The 16,196-nt window shown below is 36.8% G+C and overlaps 1 protein-coding gene across 1 annotated transcript in view; it reads left to right on the top strand.

Moving 5' to 3' along the window:
• LOC121317352 (synaptotagmin-14-like) overlaps positions 1-16,196 on the top strand; it is a 61,071-nt gene that overhangs the window by 12,399 nt on the left and 32,476 nt on the right. Inside the window, exon 2 of the mRNA XM_041253191.1 lies at positions 9,375-9,527. Within this exon, the coding sequence (XP_041109125.1) occupies positions 9,428-9,527 (100 nt within the window). The 5' untranslated portion in view covers positions 9,375-9,427. The remainder of the gene's footprint in view (positions 1-9,374; positions 9,528-16,196) is intronic.

The raw sequence follows: 16,196 nt of genomic DNA, 5'->3' as shown, positions 1-16,196 counted from the left end.
CAAGATCGGTTGTGTGTGTAGTGAGGGCCTTAGAATAAAACATTTTCTTGGAACCCAAATTGAACATTATTCTGTATTTTCAGTTGTTTCTGTTACACAATGCATGTTTTTTTTTTACTTAGTAAACTTAGTAAATAAGTGATGTAGAGTAATTATTTTGAATACCACACAAACAGTTGCAAGTCAGATACAGTTTGCTGAAAAGCACACATTTGGAAGCTTCATGCACACATTCCCAGAGTTAACGTTATTATATCAAGCTTGGCTGAAAACAGCAGTCTTTTCTGGTCAGTCTACTCTAGATGTATGCCTTTTTAACAGTTCATGATCAATATTTTATTTATTATTTTTATGTCTGAACTCAAGTTATCTGATGCTGTTTTTGATACTTTTTTGGCTGTGTTTGAGAAAGCTTTTAAATATCACCAATGTCAGATTTAGACAGCGTTAAGAATCCTTGGGCCATTTTAACCATCTACACAATATTGAAGTTGGCAGAGAGTAACCAGAGAAGTTCTACCAAAAGCAAAGTACAGGAAAATGTTAGTAGTTTGCTTTTTTTGATGGATTGTGCTGAGGGTCAGCATTCCTCACGTCAGAATAATCAGCCTGTAAGAAACTGTACCATTCTGCTAATAAATGTAAACTGTTTATATTTATAAAATTGCATCTGTAGAACATGTAGGTCCTGTTTTTTTTTTTTTTCTTTTTTGAAACATAGCATATTATAGAACTTGTTTAAGTCATAAGAAATATAAGGGATTGATTTGATCACCTATGTAATAAGCCACAGCTTGAATTTTCTAGAGCAAAAATAAGATGTTGATGCAGTTCAGGTGGATACCCTGGTGCTGCAAAGTGCTCAAAAAAGTAGGTAAGGCAGGGAAATGGAAATTTGCTGCTAATGTTTTAATATGTGTGATTATGAATATGGCTGTTTTTAAGCTGTGTTTTCAATCAAGAAGTCTAGTTGCTTTTCAAGTTGTTTAGACGGTCATCGGTTTATTTTATTTTTTTTAATTAACCAATAATTTTTAAGTCGTTGGACTTGGCCGGTTGTTTTACAGATATATAGTGGTAATTAAAAAGAGTTTCATCTGATTAGAAAGATAATGCTCATTGATTTTAAAAAAATTAGATTGATTGCATTCACACAATTTAAGAGCCCATAATAAAACTGTGACAGGGTAGCCAAAGTGAGGAGACTCAGAATCAGGTACTGCAGTGAAACAAAAATACTTTAACCAAAACACTGAAATAAAAAGGCACGAGGGCCAAGCAGAAGGTACAAACACAAAGGTTTCAAACAAAACACTGGAAAAAAAGAAATCAATTTAAACAAATATTTATATTTCTATATACACACTTTTGCGGGCAACGCTTTGGTTAATAAACCAGCACGTCTAGCAATTGTTATTTCAGTGTTTTAGACTCTCGTCTCTCCTCCCATGCAGCCCAAGCTGCAGGTTCATATAGTGGTGACCGAGGGATTAACTGGCTAACAATGATCTTATTATCCCTCGGTTACATTCTGCACGAGTTAAATAAGGATGCGCGACTGTCAGCTAGTTAACAATCAGTAGCTGATCAGTCACGCATCCTCACTAAGTTTTTAAAATAAAACAATAACAAATAATATTAGCTTTCGCCTTCATATATACATATAAATTATAATACGAAATAAATAATAAACAAAGGGGCGGGACACTCTGCCACAATAAATTAAAGAGAGGTTAAGGAATATCAATATCAGACATTGTATCACTTATAAATAATCTTTCTAAACTTGATATACAGAAGACTCATTTGGCTGAAGTGATTATATGCATTTCAGTTTGTTGTCTGATGAGTAAAGTGTAATATAAAATCTATGTGGTTGTACTGTTTACTGTATATGAGGCATGAGTGTGATTCTATGTGTGATTTTATGTGCAGAAACATAAAAGAAATAATTGTCATATTTTATAAAATGTTCCCAAATACAGTGCCTTCCCTCAATCCTCCTGCCAGTGTCCTCAGATTAATGGTGTAAATATGGAAGACATTTCTGCAGCCTCAACTCACTCACATAGGTGGCTTCATTTGTGTATGGGATAGTGTTGCATCAATCTCTTGAATAATTTAGGCGCAGCGCTGACATATAGGCAGATAACCATATGGCGTCACACAATACAGGGCAGGTGTGTGCCTCGGTAATGTGACTTCCAGAAAGGCATATAAAAAAAAAAAAAAGTAATTGGATTTCAAAGTCTGCTGGATTTCAAATTTTCTGATGTTTGAGGATTAGACTCAGTGCTGTCTCCGGAGAATAAGTTGTCATGTGTGGATCTAACTGCAGAAATATACAATACACCCTAGACTAAAGGTGGTGTATGGAAGGGACCAACCGACAAGGGGACGGGATGGGGTAAAATAAACAGTCCCTAATGCACAGGTGAATGCAGTACGTGATAGAAAGGTAAGATTGTGTGTTTGTTTTGTGGTTTGTTTTTGTGTCTTTCTGACTTGAACAGTCTTTAGATATTTAATCCTGCTCTCTAGACCCCCATTCCCTTTTCTCTGTAAGGCAGACTATGCCAGATTTATAAAACAACTCCAAAATCATCATTAAAATGAAGCATTTTATATATGTTGACGCCCATGGAAAAGTTTCTAAAAGAAGAGCTATTGTATACCGTTCGTGTTGGGGGAGTGGGTGTTACCCCCTAGAAACATCTCCCGAGTGGACAATATTTAAGTTTCTTTTTAAATAGAATTTCAGTTGTAATGTTGCTGCTGCAAGCCTGGCCATTCAGGATGACTGGCAGAGATTCTAGCTGCTGTAGATGTAGGGACTATGAGAGTTGATAAATGTAGCTAAACTTGCACCAAATGATGGGAATGATGGAAATCTAGGACCACCAACGATGGAAATCTAGGACCACTCTGTAGTATATATAATACTGTATTGCGTTATCTGTCGTGATGGAGGGCTCCACTGTCAATATACTACAGTATTAACAGAATACTTAGAGCACACAACATGCTGGCAGAATGTAAGAAAATGTACGAACGAGACGAGGCCATTCGGTACAACTAAGCTTGTCTGGTTCATAGTAGCTGATTGATCTCAGAACTTTAATCATCAACAGACTTTATAACCACCCATATGTGAACTTGGATTACAGCAAGTCAGTGAGGAGTAATTCATCTGGTATCCAAAGGAGTCTTTGAAAGTTATTGCACTGACTGAGAGTTTAGAATTTCACAGAATGCCGTGGTTGTTTTCGTGATGGACAACTCACTTCCTAAGCCTAAACTGGGACGTAAACCAGCTTTGAAACCAGGTCTTCAGAGACGACAGGCTACTTTTTATGGTTTTAGGTTTTGGACAGGATTAAATGGCAACAATCATGTGATGGTTAATGTTTTTTTTTTTTCATCTGCCTTGCTTTTTTCCTGGGTACCAGAATGATCCATTTCTTAGATTCATGTAAATAATTCCTGGGTGATGAATAATATATTCATAAGAATCCTTGTTTGAAATCCATATTTGCTTTCATGAGGCACAACTTGTTTCTCAAAGAATACATTACTGTCAGCAAGTTATGCACAAGTGCTTGTATTGTCCTTGAATTCAGCAGACTATTTTATTCTTTTTTTATTACTTCTGTTGTGCATGAGCAAAGCTCTATTGGGTACAAAGCAATCAGTTGTCCCCAAGTATAAAATACTAGAGACCAGGGTGACTATTACTAAGAGATAAAACACAGTTGACTTGGCATAGCCCATGATTAGAAGTATTTCATTTCATGTGCATAACATATAGCACTATGTCCAAATGAACAAAGCTATGGACCATACAAACTATTTTACTGCTTGAAGCACCCTTCCCTCTTTTGCATGTTTAATGTATGTAAACTTGCATGCATGTTCACACATGTATGCATACAGCTGCTCTCTCACACTGTGAAGTGGGCTGTTGTTGTGTTCTTGTAGCAGCTGCTCTTGAAAGCATATTGAATCTGGTCATGTTAGGTTAACCAGGAAAAGAACATAATCTGCTGCAGGTAAAAAGCAGATATACTGTATGTTTTTGCAGTGGACTGTTGATTTTGTGATGTTGGTTGCAATATAGGTGAAAAAAAAACCTCAGCTGTGTGCGTGCGAGCGTGCATTCGTGTGTGTGTGTGTGTGTGTGTGTGTGTGTGCCTTGTTCCTGGTCTGACGTCACCTGTAGGCCATCTTGCCACAGAGGTGTTTATGTTGTGTTGTCTGGTCAGCAAAGTATATCTCAGTTTATATATGAATAACAGCATTTTCTACTGTGTATCATCTGCTATGCACACACACATCAACGGCACACTCATAATTAGATCTTTTAATGCACGATTTATAGTATCTAGGTTATAAACCCCAGACAAATTAGACGCCATTATTTTTTTCGACCTACTTGTCCACCTCCAAAATGGTATCAAATAAAACCTGCAATAGCAGTTGGTAGCTGTCTCACCTGGAATTTGTTTTAAGTGTTTGTGGTTGGCAACCCTGAAAGTACTAGTCTGACCTCTACAAGCATCTGCTTGTGTGTATGCCAGGAAATTCAGAGGAAGATGAATTTGTAATGTTCTCACAACAAGAATTCTAACCTCCAGAACACGCAGACATTGGACAGTTTTGCTATGTACACAAGATACCCCGGGCTCCACATCAGACCCATTGTAGTAATTAATCTGGAGACTAGTTAGGATTAGTAGCTACAGTGTACCTGCTGTGTTCTACAAATAGCTGAGTTGTAAGAAATTGAAACGGGGTGATTGAATATCCACTCTTGATGTTGTCAAGTTAAACAATAGGGATCAGGTGCAGGCAGGCATTTGGGATTCCAATGCAATATTTTGCAAATTGAATGAAAATTCTCCGAAATATGAATAATAGTGCTGTCACAGTATATTATCAACCCCTAATAGTCAAGTTAGAATAGGTGGACATGGGGAGTTTATACAGGTCCCAGCTTTGATGTCTGGTGGAATTTTGTCTGTTTATTGGGAATAGGGTATGCTCATTTATATTGGTTGGATTATAAATAACTGTTGTGATTAGAATTTCCACAATTAGGGCAACATCTAGAAGGCTGGAAACATTTATGGGATATTTAAGTTTTCTTGCAAAAAGAGCTATTGAAGTAATAATAATGTTTCAATACATCATCAACCTGAGTGGAAATCAAATGGTTTGTGAACGTACAGTACATGTCATACTTTCCATATACCTGATTTTATCATTGCTGTGTTAGGGGATATGTATGTTACTATTTTACGTGTTTAACATATAAGTGTATCTTTACATTTCCTTCTCCTTCAAACAAGCATAGAGCAATGTTATTTTCCGTGCATGCTTTTTATTATTCAGAATAGAGCTGGCACATATGTCAGCCAGATCCCTTACATGAATGCAAATTGTTACAAGAAAGGCAATTTAAAGGTCCTGTACTGGTACCAGATCCCATCAATTGGTAATGACCGCCAGGCTCCAGTTTCACTACTTTCATGGGATGTTATCGACCACATGGTTTTTCACTTCATGCCGCTGTCATCAGATATTGTGCGGCCATGGAGGGACAGGCGTCACGGACAAAGGCTGGCATTCTCAGCTGGAACACTAATAGGGTATTAATAATTCTAATTAGACTAAATGGAGCACTGAGGGAGAAAGCTACATGTGGAGAAATGGGGAGTTTGCTAGTGGCTCAGTATTTAAAACACAGAAACTCAAGGTCACTATTGTAGTGCATGCTCTTTTGAAAGTAACTAAATTGTTGGTATGCATGTGTTGTGGAAAAGGGGTGATAGGGGCATGCAATCATGAGCACATTGTCCACAGCCAAATGACCCAGGACCAAATCTTATACCAACACTAAACCACCATTTTACTGAATCCTAAACTTAGTCAATATTTTTCCTCTATTCAATAAAAAGCTATTGTCTCTATTCAATAATTGTTATTCAAAATATGGATGTTAAAAAATAATATGTAATAATTGAACTGTTTTTTTGTTTTTTTTTCTGTAGGAATACAATAAGGTTACAAATGTGCAATCAATATAAAATATTTTAAAATGCACCATGGTTTGCCAGATGTTGCATGTTGATAAAAGTTATTTATTTATTATAGTGATTGTAGCTAACAAAATTAGTTTTTTTTTTACATTTTCGCTACCATGCACATCCATTCATTATATAGTAATTTTTGCAAACAGATATTTTTATTTCAAAACATATCTGGTACTGCACTAGGTCAAATGTATCTTTGTTGGCATGCTACGCTTTTAGACTGTTTTGCATGGAGGTTGAAATTTTCCTCACCCCTTCATTGGATTTTGCCTGTCAATAACCAGTGCTGCTTTCCTATTGACTGACATGCATTCAGCCAGTAACATGCTTTGACCCAGAAGTTACTGCTTAGGTGAAATGACCCAGGAAGTGCAAGTGCAAACAGATAACCTGAGAATACGGCATAGAAACAGAGCTTCATTTAACCTAAAGTAGTACCAAATATATCATTTTAAAATGAAAATATACACACTGAAAACTCCATATTAAATGCAAAAGAGGTACGATTTATGGAATTATTTTGTTAGCTACAGTTACTTTAAAGAACATCCACTGCAAGAATCAATTATATTTTGTTGTCCAATGCAGCAAAGTCAATTGTTTGTATCTCTAGGACTATTTGTTTCATAAACTATAACCAAATAAGTAAATAGCTGACTGCTAGACATACATATATATTCCAGCAATGGCTAGCACTGGTATATGCTGGTCTGAGCTGGTTGTGCTGGCTTGGGAAACCTACAAACCTTGATTTTTTCAAAGAAAAAATAGTAAAACTCCCTTTTACTAAAAAGATCTAAAGTCTACTATTTGCAGTAAGCTTTGTCTGTGATTTAATTTATCTTTCTGCAAGCCCAGTAAAATGGTCAGTAAATATGTTATTCTAATTCCCAACTTAGCTGGTCACTAGTTAATCAGTAGTTTCTGGAATGTTTAGGAGGGTTTGCCTTTATATACATTTCTTGGGAAATTCATGGGAATTGATGTCCTTCACATGGTATGTACAGTATATTCTGGGACAGCCTTTGCTATTTGATTGGTGACCAAATAGACAATAATAAGTGGAATCAAGTTCAGTTGGTCATGGTAGAGAACATTTGGGCCATTCTTAATGTTTCATTGTATTTTGTCCCTACATTCTCACATTGGAAACACCCCTGTTCAAAACACATATAGCTATGACCAAAAGTTGTGCATTATATTTTATGATTGAGATATCATAAAAAAAAAAAATATATATATATATATATATATATATATATATATATATATATATATATATATACACACACACACGCACGCACATAGTATCAGTCAAAAGTTTGAGTACACCTGCTTGAAACCAGGTTTTTCATGATTATCTATGCTTTTAACTATATAAACTTGTCTATAAACACGTAATATTTCATTACATGATACGTGTACTTATATAAGCTAATAATCATAAGTGAATTGCATTCAAAAATTACATTTTTAAATGAAAATGTAAATCTTGCAAATTCAATGAAATGGTCACCCAAAGCAAGGGGATTTCAGTTTGAAGCCCAGGTCAGTTAAAAGTCTGAAAAGTGTATAACACGGTGTTAGAACACTGATCTATGTATAAAAGTGTCTTTGTTAGATGTTCTCTAAGTTAACTAGAATGTTACCTAATTAACCTTTTGTCACCAATTATTGTTAACAGGTGAGGGTCCATGATTACTATAAATTTAGGTAGCATAGGCACAAGTTTGTCATTCCAGAACGTAAGGGAGCAGAAAATGGCAAAATACGCTCATTTAAGCAAAGAAAAAAGACTGTAAGTCTGTAATTACTTTAAGCAATGAAGGTCAATTTTTAAGACAAATCGCAAGAACTTTGCAAATGTCTGTAACCGCTGTGGCCAAGACCATCAAACGATTTGAAGAAACTGGCACTCATGAGGACCGAACAAGGTCAGGCAGGCCAAGGGTGACCTCAGAATCAAGTCACTTCATTCGAGTCACAAGATGCGAAACTGGCGATTAACTGCCCCTGAAATACAAGCTCAGCTAAATGCTACTAGAAGTACAGATGTTTCAACATCAACTGTTCAGAGGAGATTGCGTGAAGCTGCGTTAACCATTGTTAAGAGTGCAGAATAAGAGGAAGTGACCTGCCTGGGCCAAAAAACACAGAAACTGGATGTTTGAGGAGTGGACGTTTGAGTCAAAATTTGAAATATTTGGGTCCAACCGCTGAGTATTTGTAGGACACAGAGAGGGTGAGCGCATGAGTTCTGCATGTGCGTTTCCCACTGTCAAGCATGGAGGAGGCAGTGTCATGGTCTGGGGTTGCTTTGCTGGTGACAGAGTTGGTGATCTTTACCAAGTCCATGGCAAGCTCAACCAGCATGGCTATCATAGCATACTTCAGAGGCATGCCATTCCATCAGGATTACGGCTAGTTGGGCAGTCTTTCATTCTTCAGCAAGATAATGACCCGAAACACACCTCAAAGTTGTGCAAGAACTATCTGACGAAGAAGGAAAGTGAAGGACAACTCAATCTAATGACCTGGCCTGCCCAGTCTCCACACCTCAATCCCATAGAACTTGTTGGGACGAACTGGACAGACGTGTCAAAGCAAAGTTACCCACAAGTGCCCTACATCTCTGGGAATTGCTGTAGAAGAGCTGGGAAGACATGTCGGGTGATTTCCTGCTGAAACTTGTTAACCGAATGCCTCGAGTTTGTGAGGCTGTTATTACGGCAAAGGGTGGCTATTTTGAGGAATCCAAGATTTAGAAACAATTTTCAATTTTCTTGAACATTGCTTTGATACTCCTTATGTTTTGTTTTGTATACTGTAACGTGTTTTCATTTAGAGGTATTTACAGAAACGTATATGACGTAAAACATTGTCAATTATGAAAAAAACCTAGTTTCCGGCAAGTGTACTCAAACTTTTGACGGTGTGTGTGTGTATAATGAACATAATTTAGAGATTTTATTTCACATCATGTAATTAAAGATACTACAAAATTATTCCGCTTTTCATTAGGTATGTGGAATACTACAAAGCAGTATGTAATTCAATTTGCTGATGTAACATTTATTGGACAGGTTTCGTTCCGTTTTGTGAAGCAAAATTTCTATAGGGAGATGCATAGCTACATATACCACCTCTCTGTTTAATGTGCATGAATGTCACAAAAGAACAGGTTGAAATTTAAGTAATTTTCTTTGTTGATGGAGTCTGTCACTGGCACAGCTATGGTACCCAGAGCTTTCTCTTTATTCTTCTTGTCTGCTTTCCTCTCAGTATCTCCAGAGGCGCTAGGATTCCTGTCAGCCGTTGGAGTCTTCGTTATCCTCATGCTCATCCTTTTTTTATACGTCAACAAGAAACTGTGCTTTGAGAACGTCGGGGACCTGTCATGCATGGACAAGTACAGAACAGGCAAGGATTTGAAAGGTAAATTCTGCTAAGTAGCTTCTAAATCGGACTAATCTTGTTAGTTTTTAATAAGTCTCAGAAAGCAGACATACCTGGTAATCCCTGTCATAACAACGCATCACACAAGTAGTATTTTTCATTAACATTACATCTATTTAATTAGAGCTGGCGGTGCACAATGTCTAAGGTGTTTCATGGCCGTCATGTTTAAGCTTTGACCATACAGCTCACCTATACTTTTTATAAGAGGCTTTAGTAGGAGAGTTACTATGCTCCAGATATCTGTTGTATCATCGTAATTCACAACTAATTATAAATCATTTCCACAAAACGTCAATGAAAAAACACAAAGCTGAGGTTTCCATGTAAAAATAAAAATAAGTCTCACCTTTTTGTTACGCTATTTTGATAATACCTTTTGGGTAATTTGGGTTTCCATGTAGTTTTCTTTCAAGGGAGAGAAATCATCCTTCCAAATGCAAATGAACTAATTTATTTAAAAATACCCACCAATATTTTTATATTGTTTCGATCTGAGCTCCAATTTGGCCTTGCTTGACTGCTGATATTGTGCCAACAAATGCAATTAAAAAAAGCACAGTAACCAACATAAACCCAGACATAGTGGCACACAAATACAAAGAAAAAAAACAACATTCCATAGGAAAGCGCTGTGTACTATCCTTGTATTTTTTGCTAAACATTTTTTGACTGCGTATATATTTTTTATAATATATACAAGTTTTCCTCCAAAGCAGTAGCGTCAACAAAGCAGTAGCCAGTCAAAATGTTTAGTACAGTAAATGTTTTAAATCTTGATACTACATCTACAATAGGCTACTACCCTACTAACCCACATTGTGCACTACATACTACGTACTACTACTACTACTACTACTACTAGTAATAATAATAATAATAATAATAATCCGAATTCTGCATAGATATTGCAAGGCTCTCATCAGTAGAATGTGGTTATATGTTTTGTTCTTTTGTTGTTATTGAGGATCCAGTATAACGATAGTCCATGCGAGTTCAACACATTTCTCAGCAGATGCTGTAATCCACCCGGGACTTTCAAGAACTTTGTTATATAAGCCTTGCCACAAGCTAATGTTAAACCCTGTTTTTGTCTTTGTGAACAAATTATTTTTCATGTTTTCGTTCATCTAAAACAAATGTTGCTCAGTGAGTTAGGTTTAAGAGATGTTACTTCAGTGTATTTATTGCAGAGGTATTTGTAATAGCTTCACTATTTAACCTTGCTCTAACACAATTAAACTGTCAAGCACTATAATTGGCAATAATGTGAAACTTTAATAAATGGTGTCACATAAAAAAATTAATTTACAAAATAAAATAAAAAAAAACACAATGAAGAGGATTCTAAACCCGTCGCACTGTATTCTAATTTTTTCCTACTTGGTACTAATCTTGCCAAAGCTACTTCCAGCATATCTCAATAGTGAATAAAGAATTGCTTTATTGGTACGGCCTTATAGCAGAAAGTTGCGCTAGGTTATGTCACAAATGGGATCTTCACTGCTGGAGTCTCGTGAACATAAGGCTTTCTGACATGTTTCCATATATAAAAAAAAAAAAAAAAAACACCTTTAGTGTTTTGATCGATTTGTGTTGCTTTTAAGCGCAAGAAGGTGATTTACCGATCCTTTTTAGGTGTACCATGTTTTGGCCGCGCACTTCCTGTAGCGTGAGGAATGTACGTGTTATATCACATTCTTACAACAGTGGAGAGAGAATTTGGATTTTCTAAACTGCAAGAAACCCTGGCAATATATTCTCAGAAAAGCACCTATCAAGTCCTGAAAGAAACCTATCTACTATTTCAAAGTATTCTATTTTGGCATTCAATTCAGAAGAAAGAGGTGTGCTGTTAGAATTCACCATATTATTCTTCCCAATTGTGGAGTCTGTGGGAAACTTCTACAGTCGTGATGACACCTTCTGAGCTTGTCTAGACCGCCCCTAACTTTTTGTCACATTAATTTCTAAAGCTGTCTCGATATGTGCAAAAGACTTGCCTGCATCAAAAAGGCTAGGGAAAGAAGTATCAGATTACATGCTTTGTAATACGATCCTGGTTGACTCGATGAGCAAGCATGCTTTTGAAATCGAAACATCACTTCACTAGATTGAAGCTGATCTGATAGACTGTTGGCACGGAGAACCTGCTCTGCAATGTGGAGAAGAACGACAGATCTAAAGGACTCAAGTTTGTCTCGCAATCCTATAGCTTCAGGTGCTGCATCCCTGTCAGAACCTTCTGACAGTACACCTAAAACTGCAAGCAAACTTCCATAGCGAAGTTTAACTTTTGAAACTGAGCGATACCAGTAAGACCATCTGGTTACAGCAGTTTGCTCAAGTGCTAGGACTTGAAGATCCTCAGCTTTTTGAGCCTCAATAAAAAGTTGATACCTGGTGTTGCCAATGTTTCTAAGCAGTTATCTAGAACAAGATCCAGTCTATGTGCATGGCAATGAATATAGATTGCTTGAGGAACCTTTTCCCTTAATGGTGCCTGTACAAAATTAAAGCAACCACTCAAAACACTTGCCCCATTGTAGTATTGAACAATGCAGATTGACCAGTTCAAGCCAGTTTGCTGAATTTCTTTGTAAATGAAATCAGCTAAACTGGCTGCATCAAGCTTCAGCATATGATAACAGCCTATCAAACGTTCCTTAACTTTTCCTTCACTAAAGTACCTTACTGAAATGGCAGCTTGTTCCTTAGACAGATATTTTGCTTCATCTACCAGAACAGAAAAGCTGAAGCATTTCAATGAAATTTCCAGCAATTGAAGCACTATGAACTTCAGAGTGACCATGAAATGCTAGACCCTGGCTACCCAAAAGTGCTACAACTTTAAGAAGAGGCTTCACGTGTTCTCTGTTTTCCTCAATTTCTTGCTGTGTCACGGAGTACAAACACGATGCAACTGACTGAAGAGAGCCAGACTGAATACCCTTGAAATGAGACCATGCAATCATGCTCTTAATGTGCCGCTCAGTAGCTTCATGTTGTTTAATACTAGAACTGCCGCAGTTGTACTTATACCTAAAGCTGCCGCCTGTAGTCCTTGACGGTTACATTTTAAACAATATCAATATTAAAATGGATTTCAAACTATCGGATACAACTAAAAAGTTTTATTCAAGCACATCGTATCAACTATAATAAAATAAACATTTAAAAAAAACTAGTGTGTAAACAGGTATACAAAAATGTAGAAATAAAAGTAGTATTTAATTTAAAACGAAAATACCATATGTTTTCCCTTGCATGTGTGTCACTTGGTGCAGCACAGAATCCAGGTTGAGTTGCAGCACCCTGCTGCTTTGCAGTTTTCTGGTTGAAATGTTTCTGCCTAAGTGCTGTGGCTATCTTCAAGATGAAATCTCTCCTACTGATATTTTCCACAGTGCATTCCTTGTACAAAAACAAAAGAATTGATGGCTGTCAAGTCCAGTAGAGATAACAATAGGCTTGTATATAAAAATAAAATAGAATATTGTAGGTTATATTTAAAATAAAAACAGGTGTTGTAAAAGTCAGTCAAAATGACTGCTCTGGAAGTTCTAGGTAGAGGGGTAGTTCTAGGTAGACTTTTTTTTTTGGCAATCCTGCCTTTCATACACCATCAGGGTATTTAATACATGTATTTAGGAAAAGTCAACAACGGACAACTGCGTATCTTTCACACACGCAGAATAATTACAATTTTAAAAGTGAAAATCGTCAAAATGACTGTCGTGGTGGTTCTAATGTTAAACAGAGCAGATATATCTTTCCATTTCCGAGCTCCAACATCTACAAAAACCTGCTTACTAATCTTTTCACCTTTTCAAACTGCAGGTCCTGCAAAATACGTACAACAAAAGCAATATACTGCATCTTGTGAAATGGAGTACTGTAACCAAGTAAAAGCTTCAAAATAAATGGCTCTGAATTTCCTATTACTTTAGTTATTAGGGTATTCTGTCAGTCTTGGTTGACATGGACCATAATAGGGTGTTTTAGAAATGTCTGTTGTGGATTTGTGTGACTGAGAAGGCAGATTCAAGAACTTCTAAACTTGAAGAGACTTGCTCAGTGAAACTGTAGATGTCAATTGGGGATACTGGAGTACCAGTGGAACTATCACTGACTGCACCTGACGCTTCACCAATGGAACTATCACTGACTACACCTGACGCTTCACCATTGGAACTATCACTGACTGCACCTGACACTTTACCAATGGAACTATTACTGACTACACCTGACGCTTCACCATTGGAACTATCACTGACTGCACCTGACACTTCATCAATGGAACTATCACTGACTGCACCTAACACTTCACCAATGGAACTATCACTGACTGCACCTGACACTTCACCAATGGAACAATCACTGACTGCATCTGACGCTTCACCATTGGAACTATCAATGACTGCACCTGACGCTTCACCAATGGAACTATCACTGACTGCACCTGACGCTTCACCATTGGAACTATCACTGACTGCACCTGACACTTCATTGCTGGTAGATTCTGTGCATGCATCAATGATCTAAAGAAATAATGACAAAAAATATTTATTTTGCCACATTATTTGTTCGTCACAACTTTCAGTCATTTGAAATGTAATATATTTAATATTAAAATGAACTAGGGCGACACATGGCGTGGTGATTAGCGCTGCTGCCTCACAGCTCCAGTGTCGTGGGTTCAATTCCAGCCTAGGGGTCTGTCTGTGTGGAGTTTGCATGTTCTCCCTGTGTCTGCATGGGTTTTCTCCAGGTACTCCAGTTTCCTCCCACATGCTGTTCAGGTTGATTGGTCATTCCAAATTGCCCTATGTGTGTGCAGTGCCCTCCAATGGACTGGTGTCCTATCCAAGGTGTAGTCCTGTGTCTGCCAGGTTAGGCTCCAGCTCACCATGACCCTGTAAAGGATTAAGTGGTTGGATGGATTAAAATGAACTAAATGGAGGTAAAGTTATAATTAATATAAAATTTGATTTCAACTAGAAAAAATCTCTACAATCTTTGAAAAAACAGACAAAAAATACTTAAACTTCTACTGCTGATGATGTACATAACAGAAACACTTTACTTCAAATGCATCTTACTTTTTCAGCGGGAGGATTTAGTGATCTGTTGAAGAAAACACTAAGTTTTGGTTGCTTCCTCTCTACTTCTACCTTTTTTTTTTTTTTTTTTTTTTTTTTGCTTTGCGCTTCTGACCACCTGACAGGTATACACGACTACTCATTCACCTTTCCAGTCAAATACCAGAGGAGAGCTGCTAGAAAGAGAACAAAGAAGTGTTAGATAAATAATAATCATGGATTTCTCAAAACAAATGGTAATTTGCAATGCATTTGAATCAACAGTTGATCCAGTGTACTTAACAGACATTTGAAAGTAAAGAACTCCATATAGATTCAGAGAAGGGACTCTTTTGCAAGAACTATTTCATTCATCTTAACAGTTTTTCATGAAGTTTCATGAACTTAGTAACAATTTTTGTTAAATAAGATGTTAAATCTAAATAAATAATCTGCTGAGAATTAATATGTTAGCTTGTTATACAAAATGTATACAATGTCTTAAAGTCACTGCTGCAACGTTTGGGGCAGTTAGTATTGTTAATGCCCTAGGACACGCTGTATGTGTCCATTATAAATACCATATGGGATATACTAAAATTAAAGAAGAAATATATGAAAAAGGAATGTGATTAGGCAGATGCAGAAACCCAATCAATGTATCTGGGAATGAACATTCATGTTTGTTGTATCTGTTTTTTTTTTTAATACAATAAAAATATCTAAATTTATAAGTGTTCATTTTTTAGGAAAATAAAATGTAAGCCTAATATTTAGGGACCCCAACAGCTGTTGTTGATTCTGACTCAGGAACTTCACAGCAGGACTAGCAAGTTTACGTAAGGACTAGAAAGATTAAAAAAGATACTAGTCCTTAGGACTAGCAGGGGCGGTTCTGCCATACAGTAAGTCTTGGGGGAGCTTAAGCCCAGGTGACAATTGTGTAATCAACTGCTTAATCAGCACACAGCTTTTGTTAGTTAATTACAGGCTAGCAAGAGAAAGACCAGTATATTTTTCTCTCTGGTAATTTGTAACAATTACAGTTGTTCTAATGTCATCACTAGTAAACAAACGAGAGAACAGCCTAATTCTCAACTCCAGCTAATTTTCACCCCCGTGAATTTTTACCTAGGCTAATTCTCACCCCTCTTGAATTGTATTTTAGGCAAATTCTCACCCTCTAGAATTAATTAGCCTAGGGCTGAGAATTAACCTTGGCTAAAATTCACGGGGATGAAAGGATTAGGCTGTGACGCCGACATGAAAAATCTCAGGTTCAATTCAGAGAGTGGGCTTCCAGGGAATTCCATTTTCGGGATGTAGATAAATAGTTGAAGCAGACGCAACGTTAAGAATTCATATACATCAGTTTACTTTTATGAGTTTGATTTGATCAGATTTGTGTAAAGCTATTCTTGTAATACGTTGTTTGTTTAAAGTGACAGCAGTAGCAGAACATTGCATCTTGATTGAAAATGCAGAAACAAAGAACTCTTTGTTTGAACTATTTCAACACTGCAGACCTATATACAGGTCTAGGAAAAATAACATTGCAGTAAACTGA

Source organism: Polyodon spathula, chromosome 6 (genome assembly GCF_017654505.1).
Source record: "Polyodon spathula isolate WHYD16114869_AA chromosome 6, ASM1765450v1, whole genome shotgun sequence".
NCBI lineage: Eukaryota > Metazoa > Chordata > Actinopteri > Acipenseriformes > Polyodontidae > Polyodon > Polyodon spathula.
Note: the sequence above shows the minus strand (reverse complement) of the source record. Positions and strands in the feature narration are given on the sequence as shown.